Source organism: Rhipicephalus microplus, chromosome 3, assembly GCF_043290135.1.
Source record: "Rhipicephalus microplus isolate Deutch F79 chromosome 3, USDA_Rmic, whole genome shotgun sequence".
NCBI lineage: Eukaryota > Metazoa > Arthropoda > Arachnida > Ixodida > Ixodidae > Rhipicephalus > Rhipicephalus microplus.
Window position 1 is genome coordinate 197,207,475 of NC_134702.1, and position 16,923 is coordinate 197,224,397.

The window sequence follows — 16,923 nt, forward strand, 5'->3', positions numbered from 1 at the left end:
ATACGCCAGGTCTCGGAACTACTTTTCAGATAGATGCTCATCTTCGTGAAACGCCAATAGTGGTTGCAGTGCTGCCTACCTAGTTTTACAAACATTACATATGTACTCCTTTTATACTAACGTCAAGCCGGCTTAACATAAAGAGTGGTTAGGTACCATGCGCTGAAGCTTATTCATGTAGCAGTGTCCACGGCCAGCATTTTCGCGAGCATGAGCGCTTGATATCAGCTTCTGGTGTCGCTAATAAGCCTGTTCCAATTGACATCGCTGTGAAAGTGCAAATAATTGTTTATACAGACATCTGCAACTCTTTTACATGTGCCTGTGCGTGCAACATTTGTACATGTATTTAGCGTCATTTCTCGGCGTATCACTCAATAAAATAAATTGCAACACGGTTACCTTCTCTCCGCATGCTTCGCATAACGTCGGTTGCCAAGTACGTGAATCTGCATAATTTTTTTCGCTCAGTGCTTAATATATAGCATTCATTATTCTTGCCCTCGAAGAAAACGTAATGAGGTTGAACTAAAATGGGCTTAGGCATACGTTCTTACACCTGAGAATCAGAAGAGGTGGACAGTTTATTGGCTGCTACAATTACTTTTATCTCATAAATGTGTGGTCATGGCAACGTTTTTAGGCGTGAGACCTCATTCAATAGGCCACTAATTGAAAGTTTCCCCGTATCTGCATGTTCGACTGCAAATGTCGTCGGAAGACGATGGTCTCCCGTCTGGAGAGAACGAATAGAGTAGAACATTTATTTTATGTTATGCGCGAGAAAGTCAGTGAATGAGATTCTGGTGCCGCTGCGTCAGAGTCTTATATACCCGTGACACATGAGTGCCATCTGTCGGTAATCTCAGAAACGCAAATTCAATGCCGTATTTTGTAGATTTGAAAGCAGGTAGCAGCCCCGTATCGTCTTAGCAACGCGTGAGAAACTATCCTTTTGCTGCATAGCGTCGCATTGCCATCGTAGCGCAATAAACAGTACAGTTCTTAGCATTACGTATGTATGCCTTTTCTAGTATATGGAAACACACTGCACAATATTAGCGTGTTGACATTGTGCTTCAGATATGCACAGTATTTCCTTCTAAAATGACAATCGCACACGTTCGAACGTAAAAGCATCTACGATATTGGTGGGCGCTGGGGACGTACTAGTACCTGAACTGTTTTACTTGACAAACACGAAAATGCACAACAGACCAAAATTTGTTTGTTAAGGTATCCCAAGAAAAAACTATCATTTTTTTAAACCACATATCCATCGATGAAATGATGTTCAGTGGGGCGAATATTCGGAGGGTTTTATTGGTAAACCGTCGATCGTACGTATTCGTCTGTCCGGACGTCTGTCTGTCAGTCCGTCAATCCGTCTGTCTGTTTGTCAGTCCATTATCACCCTGTTTGTGTGTCTGTTTGTCTGTCCGTTCGTCCATGCGTCTTTCTGTATGTTCATTCGTCCGTCCATCCACATGCCTGTCTGTCTTTCTGTTTGTCCGTCCATATGTCCGCTTGTCTGTCTCTCTGCATGACCTTCTAGTGAAGACTCCAACTACTGCCATCCTGCATCTTTTCATCATATATTATCCTAAGCAAGTACTGCCGTCTAGCGGACATTCCAAGAACTAAACGAGATGTGGCCACCTACACGTGTACATACAACGAGAACGCGTGACCCATGGCTCAAGGAGCTTCACCCAAAAAGCAGCGTATTATTCTCTTTTCGAGGGTCACAGGACTCAAATATAGGCACCTTCATGGACTGCGGAGTTTTCTAGTGTGTCATGCATGGCTAAAAGGCAATACTTCTCAGCATAGCCAACGTAATGCTCCGAAATAAGAGAAAGTTAAATTTAATTTCATCTTGTTTAGAATAGATTTACAGTCTCTACAAATTTGTGGTAGCTACCAAATTCTTCTAGCGAGAATAAAGTTCATTTCTCCAGTGAAAGCACAAATGTACTTTCCTTCCGTAGAATCTATTGCTGCTGTGTTTCTACGGCTTCAGTTATATATTAACGGGACTCAAATCACGGGTAGGTCAACCCCTGGTTCTAATAATGTTTTGTCCTACGCTTGCCAAGAGACCTTAAAGATACATTTTATTTATTTTCGCCTGCACTGATATGCTTAACACGAAAAAGTATTGTGCGCTTCGAGATTTTTTTCTTTTACCCAAAACGCTGATGCTACATTAACAATAAAAGGAGTGGTTTTCATTGCATTTTATATATAACACCATCGCTTACACTTTATTGTAACTTATGGCTTTCATTTGTTTGCAAATGTTTTAGTAATAACAGCGCATGGAGGCGTGATTTCGACAAGTGCCATGTTCTTTCTTCTGCTGTTCTCCCACGCCAGAGCCACCATCCAAAGAGCGGCAGCAACCACGTTGGCAACACCGCAGATGATAAATAGCCAGTCATAGGCGCCTCCTCGGTCCCTGAAGTGGCCTGCAAAAATAAAAAAGGTAAGTAGGTGGGCATACACATGTCTTAGGCACGAGCACGTCAGTAGAATTTCACTAAAAATCACATAAAAATATTATTTTTTGACCCAATACAGTGTTGATAAGGATCCTGTCTAGGTTATTGCCACTACCGCTTCGGCGTTAGGGTTATTATTATCATAATTATTTGGTTTTGAACGCAAATAGGCATAGTACAAGTTAAAAAAAGTTTCTTTATAGATTCAACTCTGAATTCTGCGTCTTGTCGCAAGATAACTATTTTAAACAGAGAAATTCAAAAAGGCCTTCCACAAAAAGGAAAAAAATGCTTTGCAAGAGATAATGTACACAAATTGAAAGACAGTGATTAGAACGCGCGTGAATATCCCCTGAAATACAGAACCAGCTCAGTGTAGCCGCTGAATAGCTGATACCCTCGGTTTGAAGTCGTTTAAAGTATTAGAAATTGACAAAAAGATCCACACCCACGAAATTATTACCACACCATTTCGACATTGGCCTTCTCGGGGCAGTCGACAGCTATTCCAGTGCTTCTTTCTTTTCAAAAAATGAAGTATAGGCCTGCATTTCATACTTAGTGGGCAGGAAGTCCAATCTAAAGTTGCCTATTGTTGCGCAAGGGCGTTTATCGACAGGCCATAACTGCAAGCGAAACAATGTAATGCAACATGTTTTATTGGTTGCGAAAGCTGATGTGAAGGATAATAATTGGCGAACGTATAAAAATTATCAAAAACAGTTTATTTAACTATCGTGAGAATTTTCTCTTGCATGCTCTTTTCTTTAGGTGAACGCGCATATATGAATTTATTGGAAAACTATATTATTATAAGCTTCAGCAGTTTTATATATAAGCATGCGGAAAAAATAAAAGCGGAATTTTCACTGCTCTGTCATAGGCCCCTTTTGAAGTAAAGGTTGCATACTAAATCAAACTTGAGGATTTTCATAAAACGATGTACATTACGCGGACAATGAAAATATAATTGATCGTAAGCGAAAGTATGCATATAGTTGGCTAAAAAAGTATGGGTACGTGGCTTTTATACTTTTTATTGAACCCTCAAACTTGAAAAAAAAACGTCAGAGCAGGTATTTTTAATTCATTCCAAATTCTAAAAAAAAACAGCAGAAGAGGTAAGCGTGGCACTCGATCCACCTCTCCTCAATTATTGCTTTACTTTGCTATGAAACTGTTTCCAGCAAATTCAGTTGCTGATCTCTTCTTAGTACTGAACAGGCAACAATATATAAAATTTTGAAAGAAATTCATTAGGTCAACTAGCTATGCTCAGTTAGATGTTACGTAGAATCACGCATTCCCTCAGAAATTGTAGTAAGCTTTTTCTCATGGCAACAAAGTACTGTGGCAAAAATGAAAACTTTCTGGCCTTAACACGATTGGTTAAGGCCAGAAAGTTTTAGACCCCATTGGCTGCATCTGTGGTTACTTTCTTTTGTGGTGTTGAGGCTATTTTTCGGGAGATGTACAATGGACACGTTTTCTCGAAATTTGGGAGTGTCCTGTGCAAACTGAAGTGCAAATCGAAGGGGCGCGCGTTCATGCTCGCACATGGTTTCCCGTGCCCGGACGTGTTTGCTTTGTTTTCAGCGCCAGTGCGGGCAGCGCCTGTCATATCTGCGTGGTAGCATACGTTCGTCTCAAACGTCATGGGGCAAAAAATTGGTGTGCACAAGCGCACTCCATTACATTGCAAGCTGGCGGGTCGTAGCCGGAACCACGGAAAAATTAATGTTCCCCCGAAATTATCAGCAGCCGTAATCGTATAACCAAGGTTTCACTCTACTAGCCACTACGACGCAAATATTCGTTACCCAATTTTTCAAATCAGTAGAATAATGCTATGGCTCTGCTGTGAGAGTCTTAGTGGTAATATACCATAAGTCGTACCTATCAATGATGGCCTCACAAATGATTGTAATCCGGCCGATGCGACGACGATTCCAAATGCTATTGACATCTTCTCATGTCCGAAGTAATAGTCCAGGGTAACTGGGAACAGAACTATAGCAGTACCAATGATGAAGCCAATTACAATGGCCACAGTAAAGATGAGCCCGTGGCTGTGCAGAAAAGGTAGCATAAGAAACGCCACTGCCTCCGCACCCAATGTCAGCATGAGAGCAACGTTGTTTGTTATCAAACTTCGATCGACGGCCATCGGCAGCGTGAATCGTCCAACACCCTCGGACACTGCTCCAGCAGCCATTACACTTAGAGCAGTCGCCACCGTTACCCCTCGATCGGAGGCGAAGTCCACGAATAATGACATGTACAAATCAAAAGACATGCAGTAGGCGTTGAAGCTGTACATTATGAGATAAAACATGGGGCTTCTGAATACTGTCAGTGCGTGCCACATCTCGTGGCTCTTTTCAGCTTCCGTTGCTTTCGGAGGAAGCTTGGTTGAAACAGGATCCTCCCCGGCAGCAACCATACGCCAAGTCGGCCTCCCAGTGAATATGCTAAAGGCAAGTCCGTTCATGGTGATGGCGCCACAGATAAGAAGGGCGCCGCGCAGTCCATATGCAGCGACCAGGTATTCGAGCAGCTTAGGAAACACAAAAAGGGCCGCGGTGACGCCGGCGTAGTTGAGGCCCATTGCTATACCCAAGTTCTTGACGAAGTGCTCGCTGACAATGGTGGGGGCTACTATGAACACCATACCAGTTCCGATGGCTGCAAGAGTAGATAAAGTGGTTAGAGAAATGGTTATAAATGAAACATTACATGCACTAAGACATTGCTTCTGAATGCTCAAAAATCTATGCTATGGTCGAGTGGCCTGGTATCACTAAAGAGAAACCTTGGTGTGCTAGATGCAGCTCCTGCAATGAAAATGTGCGATGGTATCTACTATTGAGAAACACCATCGGCATTTCTTTGCAGCTCTCAAATGTATATAGTGTTTAAGCAATTATATCATGAGCCAATGGGGAAAATGGTTAACGGAGAATATCTTAAGCACTTTTGCTTTCGAGATAACATCTTTTGCTTTTGAAATAATATATTACGGTACACAACGAGGAAACAGAGATATAATGCGCACACACTCATATCAGGGTTCACCGCACCCACCCAAACAGTCACAATGGCGAAGTCAGAGGTGCAGCACTGGTCAATACAAAAAGAGTTTAGTACATTTTGGAACTAGCACGAGTAGTTGCCATCAGTTTTGAAACTAGGAGAAAAAGTGAAGTTGTTGAGCGATTTCAAGCTATGCTAGATAACTGCTGGTGTGAACGACGTTATGGACATCATTGGATGAAAAACTCTGGCAAAACAGATAGACAGCAAAAAGAGAGGGAGGCAGAAAATAAAGTACGCAGGAATCAGTTCGAATGAGCTCGTGAAGTGTAGCGTAAAATGTAGATTATTATGAGAAACTTTCGTACTGCAGTGGACATGGACTGACTGATCTTACTGATTATGATAATTTCATTGGAAATTCACTTCAATATCAACCATCTTGAAGTCTGAAGCTGCACTCTACAGAAGGATGGGTGTTTTATTGTCATTTACTTTGAATTTTACTTGACGAGCGCCTCTTCAGGTAGGGCTAGAGACATGTGGTAAACTTCATGAGCGCTTAGAAAGGAAATATGTGCTAAACCAATTGTGATACGAGAAAATATGACCAGCAGTTTATGCAAGGATACATCTTTAGTCAAAACCGACGTAAGTGTATCATCACGTCATCATAAATACATGAAAACTTTCACATATGAAAAACGCTTTCCTAACAGCTGCTTAGTTAGGTTAGTGTTACAAGGATGGCTTGATGTAGTGAGTCTCGTGTGCATTAATTTTTGCACATATGTGCTTGAGATCGCGTACAACTAAATAGTCCACAAAAATTACTTGAGGTTATTTTGTGAATATTTTAGTGCTACTACATATTTATCCTATTTTCGTTCCTAATATTGTCTTGTTCTTAAAATGCGTTTCCAAAAAAGTGGTTATAGAGGAGTTCTAGAAGTATCACTCTGACGAGCCCTTGCAAGTCGAAGAAGGTGTGCGGTCGTTAAAACTTCTAAACTACAGCTTTCACTTCCCCTGCCCTATTTCAAAGTGTGCATGGTGCGGCTGCGGGACGCTATCAAGTATAAGAGGTTCGTAGAATGGCTGTGATATTCATTATGTACCTGACCGTGTCCTAAAAATAAGACAAAATATCAGTTAACATTCATAACTTGTGCTTCGCATTGAGGTCAACATAAAAGCGGTTTCCTAAGTTTGAATACAAAAATAGAAACTGCCTACGCAGTGCGTTAAGCTAAATATTCGGCAGTCTATTGCTGCGCTGGCGTTGAACAACTTGGCTTTTCGTAGGGGCAAGATATTTTTATGTCCCACCAAGTGCTTAAGAAATGTGCCTTACCATGTACAACACCCAATGAAAATGTCAGGAAACCAATAGTAGTGGCAAAAAAACTCAACACTAGGCCAATGCTTGATATCGCTGCTCCCAAACTTATCACCGGACGACCACCGAATCTCTGAGCTAGAGGTCCCGTGATGAAACCTGTAAAAAAAGTATAGTTAAACACTTTGATAGCATTACTCAACGCAGTAGGTGGGGACTTTATCACTATGAATATTTGTTTCAATTACTCGCAAAGGAAGAGGCGTTAAAGTGGGAACTGGGACATCAAAAAAACTTGCAATGCAAGCTTTTTTTTCAGCAATTTCTACGTCAGCTGACACAATAACAAAGTCTAAGTTTTAATTACGAATTAGACAGTTTGCCGAAGGTGCTCTGCAGTGTTTTCACTTTGTATTTGCACGTAATTAAAATAGGATTACGAATGATGAACCTGACTGATTCTAAAAGATTGTTTCAGTTCTGTAATTTGTGGGTAACAAATAACTTTTCACGTGTATGTTTTATTTATTTCATGATTCGCACCTTTGGGAATATTCTGAAGAAGTTCCGAAGCATATGGTAGGTAGAAAGATGTCGCTATGCAAGGTGAGAAAGCTGTATGTTTTAACAAAGAGGCATAGGTGAGCACTTTTGTTGTGGCAGGTCACTGATTGAAGCTGCAAAGACCCTTCCATAAAGTGATATTTGCAGGGCACTAGTTTACAAGAAGAGAGTGTAATATTGTTTTTACTAACCGAAGAGTACATTTTGTGCACTGGTATATAATAATGGCTAACCGGCAAAGGCAATGAGGAAGGTCTATAAAGGCTTTTCACTGGTGTTTGAGGCTTATAGTGTTTATGTATTTATGTTTGCCTAGCATGACAATATTGTTTTAAGATCCTTAATGCTTCAAAGAAATTCGGGCAAGGAAAGCCGTGCAAGAGAGGACTCATAGTAGCTTTTATCACCAAGGGCTTCAGTACTGTAGTTAGCATTTTCACAATATATGATGGGGAAGGGATAGTTCAACGACACTACATAATTGTCCGTGAGTTCATTTTTACGTGTGCGTGTATATAGACATGTGAAAATTGAAAACAATTCAGGGGTTCCTTACCATGCACTGAAATCAAAATACATGAACTTCTAGCATGTTGTGTACATCGAAATACGGCCGTATATAGCGTCGGCCTTTGCCGTAAAGAGAACCCGGTACTAACTTCCACTGCAACTGCATCGTATTCTGGTATGCTACAATTTCGAAATCGCCATGGAAAATTTTATATCTGAGGTTGCTGACACAAACACGTGATTACCACTGGGTACTCATTCGAAAAATCAGCAACTCTATAAAAAGCTTTGTGTAATACGCCTTGCCTGAAAACATTGCAACACGCAAAAGTGGGTGTAAACGTTACAAGCACTGTCCATTTGTGTAACGTTTACTGAAGCAACACAATGTCACAGGGAAGACCAATACACGGGGTATAGAAACGAGTATATTTGCAACATTTAGGCGTAAGTGTGATACCTGAGGGCTGCCAGTATCTTGCGCGGCGAGTTCGCTTCTTCTTCGCCGATCCCTGTACGGCGGCCGAGCCATAACCACTGCCTCGCAACATCACCCCCGGCAGACAAAGCGCCGTCACGGCACCCCTAAATAAATCAGGACTGACAGTATAAAGCGTTTTAGGCACGACCGATGAACAACATCAGTAGGTGGTGTGGCAGGACATGATCGAGTGGGGTTGAATGGGAGTAATGAAGTAGTCTACGTCGATGACCTTGCGGATAACTTTGTAGGGCCCTGTATATTGTGGGAGGAGCGTCTAGCACAAGCTTTCACGTCGTTACGGCGTCCAAAGTAGGACAAGAGAATAAGGAGGGTTGTCAACATTCTGGTGCCAGTAATCCTAGCAAATGTTTTGTGAAGCCTGAGAAGCACAGAGCCTAATGTGCGCGATTAGGTGGGCGACGTGGGCTCGAGAAGCTACGTCCTGAGCATACACCGTTGGTTGGATAGTATCAGAAGGAAGGATTGTGTCGAATGGCAACGCAGGGTTGCGGCCGTACAGATGAAACAACGGAGAATAGCCAGTGGTGGTTATGCCTTGACGAAACGTAACGTATGGGAGCGTTGCGTCCCAGTCACGGTGGTCGGCAGAGACGTACATGAACAACATGCCTGTAGCAGTTCAGTTGAGGCGCTACGTGAGACTGTTGGTCTGGGGATGGTAGGCAGCAGTAAGGTGATGCTTGGTAGAGCAGCTACAAAGTATTTTGTCGATAACCCCTTTTAGGATGCAGCAACCATGATTTTTCAGAAGCTGGTTCGCATCCCCATGCCGCAGAATGACGTCGTTCAGTAGAAAGTCTGTGACGTCGGTAGCGCAGCTCGTTGGCAAGGCACAATTTATAACTGATAGCGTATCTGGTTACATAGTCAGTTGCGACAGCGATCCATTTGTTCCTGACACGGATGTAGAAAAAGGTCCAAGCAAGTAGAGGCTGACGCGAAGGAATGGTTCCGGGGGAATGTCGATAGGTTGAAGCAGGACAGCCGGATTGAGATCAAGACGTTTGCGACGCTGGCAGCGCTGGCAAGCAGCAACATAATGGTGCAGAAGTTCATACAGGCCAGGCTAACAGAACCGTTGCCGTACGCCGTGATAAGTGCGTAAAGACCCACGTGGCCCACCATCAAAGCATCATGCGTATAAAGAATGGTAACACGCGGGTGTCGGGAAATAACTAACAAAAATTTTGGGCCATGAGGCTTCATGTTGTGGCAATACTGAACGCCATTGCGAAAGACATATCGACTAAGCGAAGGTTAAGAATGTCCTGAAGATACTTGCTCTACGACCATCTTTAGGGTGTGTGCCAAAGCTGCTCTTTGCCAATGTCGCACAAATCTGATATGGTGAGCACATAAGAAGTGCTCTTATGAACATCGACGCTATCAGGGTCCACCAGGTAGCGTGAGAGACAATCGGCATCCTGGTGCAACCTGCCAGACTTATAAATCACGTCGAAGTTATACTCCTGAAGACGTAGAGCCCAGTGACCTAGGCGACCGGTTGGGTCCTTGAGCGACAACAACCAACACAGAGCGTACTGGTCGGTTATAACTAATGACTCATGGTCATAAATGTAGGGGCAAAATTTAGCTACAGCCCAGTTCAACGCAATACGCTCACGCTCTATGATCGAATCGTTTCGCTCAGATGTGGAAATAAGGCGGCTGGCATACGCAATAACACGAGTTTCATCGCCCTGGTGTCGAGCCAGGACGGTGCCGGTGCTGTGAGCACTGGCGTCTGTGTGAACTTCAGTCGTCACGGACGGGTCAAAGTGGGCCAGTATTGGTGGTGAAGTGAGCTGGTCGATCAGCGTGAAAAACGCAGCTGCTTGGTTTTGGACCCACGAGAATGGCACGCTCGTTTTGAGATGGTCAGTGAGTGGTTGGGAAATGGTAGCGAAATCGCGGATGTTTGTGTGATTTTGCTAGTGGAGTTTTGTGAGATTGCGGTCGTTGTAAGTACGACCACAACCACACAAAACTCTAATCATCAGACAATGACAGAAGACAATGTCGCACTGCAATGTCATAGTGTGCATTGTGTGGCATGATGTTTCAAGTGTTTCCCCACAGTTTGAAGCTCACCGAAGTTTTTCTGAACTCGCTTGTGACACGTCATTTGTGACACCATCGTAGGCAGTTCCGAACGTGAATATGTTCAGCCTGGTTGCTGCTACGACCATTCTCAGAGTGCAGAGCATTCTGTTTGTGAAGCTAATTGTGTGTGAGCACACGTTCTCCCCAATCAAGCTCTGTTGTTCTGTGGAGGCAGATTCTGAAAAAAATGAAATGGGGTTTGCAGTCACTTGCAAAAGATGTATCTGTTATAATGATGGTGACATGTACGACTGTTTCAAGCACGGAAAGGTTGTTGTAAATCAACACTTGTACATTCATTGTCATATGTTACCGAATTTAGGGAATGTGTTAGAATCTTTGAAACGCACACGGTGATGGTGTAGCAGCAAGGCCAGCATTTCAGCACAATACAGCGGTTACTGTGCAGCACTGCATGACAAGTTAAAGAAATAAAGGCCTACTGAGCGATTATGGTATCTATTCCTGCTAATCTCAAGAAAACTCTTTCATCTCCAATGAAAGAGTTTAATCACAACAACCTCAATTCGTGATGCTCTAAGCATTCGTTGTATAAAACTTATAATAATAGAAAAAGTTTGCGTGTCGCTCCGCGTTATAGTTAGATCTCGTATGAACTTTAGCTTCTAGTAACAAAGCTTAAGCTCTTTAGAGCTATAAATGAATGCTTTCGTTCTAAGCCTGAAATTTTGCATTCAATTATGAAAAAGTCACATTGCAAGAACGCATTTTCAATCGATATAATATGCTTTTAAAATCCTTCAATGCATTCTAAAAATAGCCTCGAATGCCGTAGAGAGGTCTACCTGAAGGCATACTAAAAAGATCCCTAAATATCGTCCTCAGGACAACTGGAGGATGAGCTGGGGCCAAACCAATTGACGGTATTGGAACCTATCAAGGTTCATTTTAGGATGACCTCGGGCTGTCTATTCGTACTTAGTAGGCCGTTCTTAGAACAAGAAGAGGTCGCCGTGTGTTTGCCGGGACGCCTCTCACAGAAATGTAGTTGTTTATTCTGTCCTGTATTCCGGTAACGAAAAATAGTTGCCTACTACCAGATTTTGTAGCTGCTACACATCAAGTGGCGCCAGGTGCAATGGACCAAAATAACTATCAAATACGTAATCTGTGTCCTGCAATGTTGCTGAAGCACTCATCGCCACTCGCTAAACCTACAGCGTTACTTGTACATTTCTCAAAAACAGCCCCAGATCAGACCAAATACTTCACTGTTGAAGCTTATGGCCTTGAATTTAAGGTAAATTAAGCACTATTTCTAAGCTAAGAAGATAAAAAACGCACAACGGCCACTTGATAGAATCGAAGTGACTGGAAAAATTTTTTAGGAACGTGTTTATGTTTGCATACGCAATTCAGGCCCAATATTGCAGTAAACGCAAGCCTTTTAGCATAAACAGCGGTTTGCGGTGGGTATACTGTGATGGAACAGTGGAGGTAACCTTTATAGGCCCAATAGACACGATGAAGCGACCACCCCCGAGGCACAGAACCTAGGCAAGTTCCCACAAAAGATGAAGACGATGACCATTTTTGATGATTAACATGTGTGACGAAAGTAGATGTGCCTAATAAATGGACACACTTACTCTCCCCCCCCCTCCACGTCAAAGCGGTCATCGTACCGCAGTTCTTAGCCGCAGTTTAAAGCGAAGAGGAAAGCCATGTGAAAGGCTTCATGCAGGATACGTAGACTATTCCTGCTGCCCGGCAGCGGCGCTCCATTAAAAGAAGAGCATGTGCCACGCGATAATTGACAGAAGACGTTTGCTTCTAGACTGTGTTGGGCCAATGAAGCATTGTTGAAACTTGTCGCACAAGCCAAGAGTTGGAATGTGTGTTAAAAGGAGGGATTCGTCACCAGGCTGAAGGACAGGGCCTGATGAGAGGCATCATATTTGAGCTTGCGATTCTGTTGCTTGGCTCTAGTGTTGACGCGGGTCAACTGGCGGCAGTGAAGTAGACGAGACACGTAATCTTCACTTGAGGACGAGCATGGTTTAACAGGTGCAGAGTAGAATGAAACATCGAAGAAAGAAGAGGGGAAGTGGCCGTGGACGAGGTGGAACAGAGTGTAACAAGTTGTGTGTTGCTCAGAGGTATTATAGGCAAAAGTGACGAATGGCAAAATGGCGTCCCAGCTTCTGTGGTCTGGTTCTATATAAATAACTCTAATATCTGACAGTGTGCGATGAAAGTGCTCAGTCAGCCCACTTGTCCGAAGATGGTAACTAGAGCTTGTTTTGGGTGTAGTGCCAAATGCCTTGAGCACTTCTTCAATGAGCTTAAAGAAATACTCTTCCATGGCCGCTCAGGATTACACGAGTAGCACAGTGACGAAGGATTATTGCACGAAGGATGAAGTGAGCAACTTCCGAAGCGGATGCAGAAGGCACTAGAACTGTTACGGCCTAGCGGCGGTAACTATTCATTGATTGCCCGTGACAGACATAGGAAGTGAACCATACAGGTCAAGGCCAACTACCTAAAATGTTTGCAGGGTTCATGGAAGTGGTTGTAACTTACCATTTCGAAATGATGTAGGGTTGTTGCGATGATAACAAAGGGCGCACAAGGCAACATAGTTGCGACACTGGTGGACAAGCCCGGCCAGTAGTAGTGACATCCTATACAGTCGTACGTTTTCTGGAAGCCCATTACCAGCAGACATGTCGTCATGATATGGCTTGAAGACTTGAGCCTGAAGAGACCGAGCTAGAACGGGCATCAAGCGTGGACCATTAGGGTGGCAGGTATGACGGTACAGGGCGTGGTTGTCGACCTTGAATTGCGCCAGCTGTCGGCGAAAACGCACGTTAGGGGGCCGAGAAGTCTCGTCAAGACAGTCCATGATGCGGCGACAGTAAAGGTCAGCATGTTTGTGGGATAAAAACAAGCCACACTCCTTAGGAGAAGTTGGGTCCAGTGTAACTAAGGACAGAACATGTTGGGAAGGGACGGCCGAAATCTCCTCGAGTGCACCAGTGAGGACTTTGCTAAGTGGTTCTGAAGGGAGCGGGCAGCGTTAAGGCGTGTCGGCGTCTTCACGTTCTTTCTCCGACTTGTATGTAATACTGGAGTCATATTCTTGTAAGGAAATAATCCCGTGACCAAGGTGGCCGGACAAATTCTTGAGTGTCGAGAGCCAGAACAAGGCGTGATAGTCTGTAACCACAGTAAAGTGGCGGCCGTGGAGATAAGGTCGAAACTCTTGTATAGACCATACGACCACTAGGCACGCCTGTTCGGCGATGTTATATTTCTTTTCGGCAGTGTTCAGTGCACGGCTTGCGTATGCGATGCCCTTCTCAAGTAAAGATTTTTTTCGCTGTCGGAGAATAGCACCAATGCCAGGACCAGAAGCGTCCATATGCAGGAGCGTAGGCGTGGTTCTGTCGAAATGACAGAGGACTGGTTCGGATGTGAGTGCACACTTCAGTTGGTCAAATGCCGATTTACAATCAGGAGACTATACAAAGGTGACGCCTGATCTTTGCAACTTGTGCAATGGCAAAGCTATTGAGGTGAAGTCTAGAATTAATCCGCGAAAGTAAGAAGCGAGGCCGAGGAAACTGCGCAAATCTGTGGCTTTCTGAGGATGCGGGATGTATTGTGTAGCAGAAATCTTGTCTGGATGGGGCGAATACCGTCCTTGCTTATGATGTGGCCTAACACTTTAATTGTCTTGTTTGCAAAATCGCACTTCTTGGTATTTAGCTGAAGGCCTGTGTTTGCAAGGCACGTGAGAACTTCGTCCAGTAGTGTCAAGTGCTGAGGGAAGGCTGGCAAGAAAATAACGATATCGTCTAAATAGCCAAATTATATGGGTGTAGCGCACCACCATAATGACACACACAAACACACACACGCACACACACACACACACACACACACACACAGCGCCTTAGCAAAATAGCTCAGCAAGTCTTTCATTTCAAGCCTCGTAAAACTGTGTCGATCATTCACTCTAATGTTGCTGGAACATTGCAAATGCCGATGAGCATGACGATGAAATCGTACAGGCCATTTGGTGGTGAAAACGCTGTCTTTTCTTTGTCATTCTTGTGCAAGGGTATTTGCCAATAACCCAAACGCAGGTCTAGACTTGAGAAGTACTCGGCACCATGCAGTGAATCCAAAGCATCGTCCATGTGCAGCATGGGGTAAACATCCTTGTGGGTAGTTTTATAAAGTGCCCTGTAGTCTACGCAAAATCACACGGATCCGTCTTTTTTCCATACTAAAACAACGGGAGATGACCAGGGACTAGCGGAGGGACGTATGATGTTCCGTTGCAACATATCGGCGACCTTTGCTTTAATGACCTCATGCTCGGATAAAAAACGCGATATAGTCGACGGCGTACGATGTAAGTGCCATCGGTCTCGATACGATGCGTGATACTGAACGTTTGTCCCAGACATGATGAATGGGCATCAAATAATCTGTTATGCTTTTACGCCAAGGTAAGAAAATCATCTGTCTGTGAATAGGCCAGCTCTGGACTAATAGTCGCAGCAAGAGCAGAAACGAATAATAAACGTCCAACAGAAGGAAGGTAAAAACAAGCTGGCATAAGCGGGACAACAGAGACAGGCAGGAATTCGGTAACGCAAGCCATTGTGGTAGCTTTAGTATTGACAATTTTCGGAGACATATGGTTTATAGCGTAGAGAAGTCCGGAACAATCGTGGAACCGCACTAGACCTGAAGCAATGGCTATATCTCTTGCAAGACAGCGTGCAGATCGTCGGAGAAACACGTTGCCAGAGTCGATCACGTTAGAAGTGATGGTAGTTATTCACTGTTGGCCAGGTGGTCACTCGGTATCTTCTGCACCGAGCAAGTGAACGGGCTTGTCATCTGCATAAAGGGCATAGTCAGTTCCCATCATATGAACAACATTTTCTCGACAGCAGACGGAAGTCTTCGCCATAGACAGAAAATACCAGCCTAATTCAAGCTGGTTGGCACACGGACTCAGCATGGCGAATAGTACAAATTGAATAAGACCAGCAATGAAACATGTGGTGGTTTTGGGACGTCAAACCCCACATATCAATCAAACCAAAAATGAAAACACGAGTGCTGCACATAGCAGCAGGTCTAATAGCGCCCACTTGAGCAGCGAGACGCATAGGCCGATCTTATGAGGTGGTGACTTTTCTCAGACGTGAACACAAGAAACGATCATTCACAGATGAACAAGCACCAGTTTCTATTGAAGCGTCCATGTACACACCTTCTAATACGCAGATATCGTATTATATGAACGCACTAGAGGAATTTCTGTATTTTCGTTCGATGTGGCTTTTCTTCCGAAATCTGCAGAGGTTAGCTTTCCGGGTGTTGATTGGTTAATTGCGAGACATGTCACAATGAAGACGTAGAGCGGTAAAGAGGTTATGGTGAGTGGCATCTGGTAGAGTGGTAAAAAGGGGTTGTCTCGAATGTCACAGTTGGCGACGGGGAGCGACGTAGCGGCGGATCATAAAGACAGTATTGTAAAGTGTCCTCGCTTCTCCCATAATCCTTTTTGTAGAGGTAGTATCTACGGTGCTCATACTGCTGACGCTTCCGACAGAAGCGTGCAATGTGGCTCCGATAGCCGCAGTAATAACAGATCAGGCGAGTTGGCTGCCATGGTGGTTGAAAGGGCTGGCTGGGTGCGCTCGGAGTCATCGAAGCCAAGGGGAGACAGCCATCGAGTGTGCAGGCATCGGTTGTACGATGAGCGGTGAGCCAGCGAGGACTTGTGCGTACGTCGGCTGGAGTCGAGGTACGGGACAGTCTAGATACGCTGGCCCGGTCATGGACGCAAACTCCTCTTTGATAACGTCGCGCAAAAGAGTGTTGGAGGGGGGAGGTAGACTCGGCGTCACTAAGTTGCCGAAAAATTGCAGCTCTTCCCGTTTAATCGCCCGGATCTTAGCACGCAGTGAGGGATCGGTCGCGGTGGAGTTTTCAGGGCTGCTTCACGGTAACCGTTAGCACTCGAGTTATTCTAGGCATTGGCACGTAGCATCAACGTCAGTGAGTGCGGTCGGGTTTTGTATGACCAAGTCATTGAACATAACATTGCCGATCCCGTTTAATAGATCGAAAATTCTCCCTTATTCGCACATGAACGTGCTGAAACGGTGACCGAGAGCAAGCACATCCTCTATGTACGAGTTGTAATACACACCGCGTTGTTGCTTGAGAGCGTCTAGTGTCTTCTTCGTGAGAGCTGAATGAAGCGGCTGGGTGCCGAACATTTGACGAAACTGTTGCTTTAAATGTGTCGAGTCCGTGGTGTCTGTTTTCTGATTGAAAAACCGCTTTTCGCTACACCTGTGAGAAAA

General features: G+C 44.2%; 1 protein-coding gene across 1 annotated transcript in view; it reads right to left on the minus strand.

The window, feature by feature from the left end:
• Positions 1-2,239: 2,239 nt before the first annotated feature.
• Positions 2,240-16,923, minus strand: part of LOC119159862 (monocarboxylate transporter 12) — a 57,780-nt gene continuing 43,096 nt past the window's right edge. The window contains exons 4-6 of the mRNA XM_075888582.1: positions 6,892-7,035; positions 4,401-5,189; positions 2,240-2,471 (exon numbers count right to left, since the gene is read on the minus strand). Coding sequence (XP_075744697.1) covers positions 2,287-2,471; positions 4,401-5,189; positions 6,892-7,035 — 1,118 coding nt within the window. The 3' untranslated portion in view covers positions 2,240-2,286. The remainder of the gene's footprint in view (positions 2,472-4,400; positions 5,190-6,891; positions 7,036-16,923) is intronic.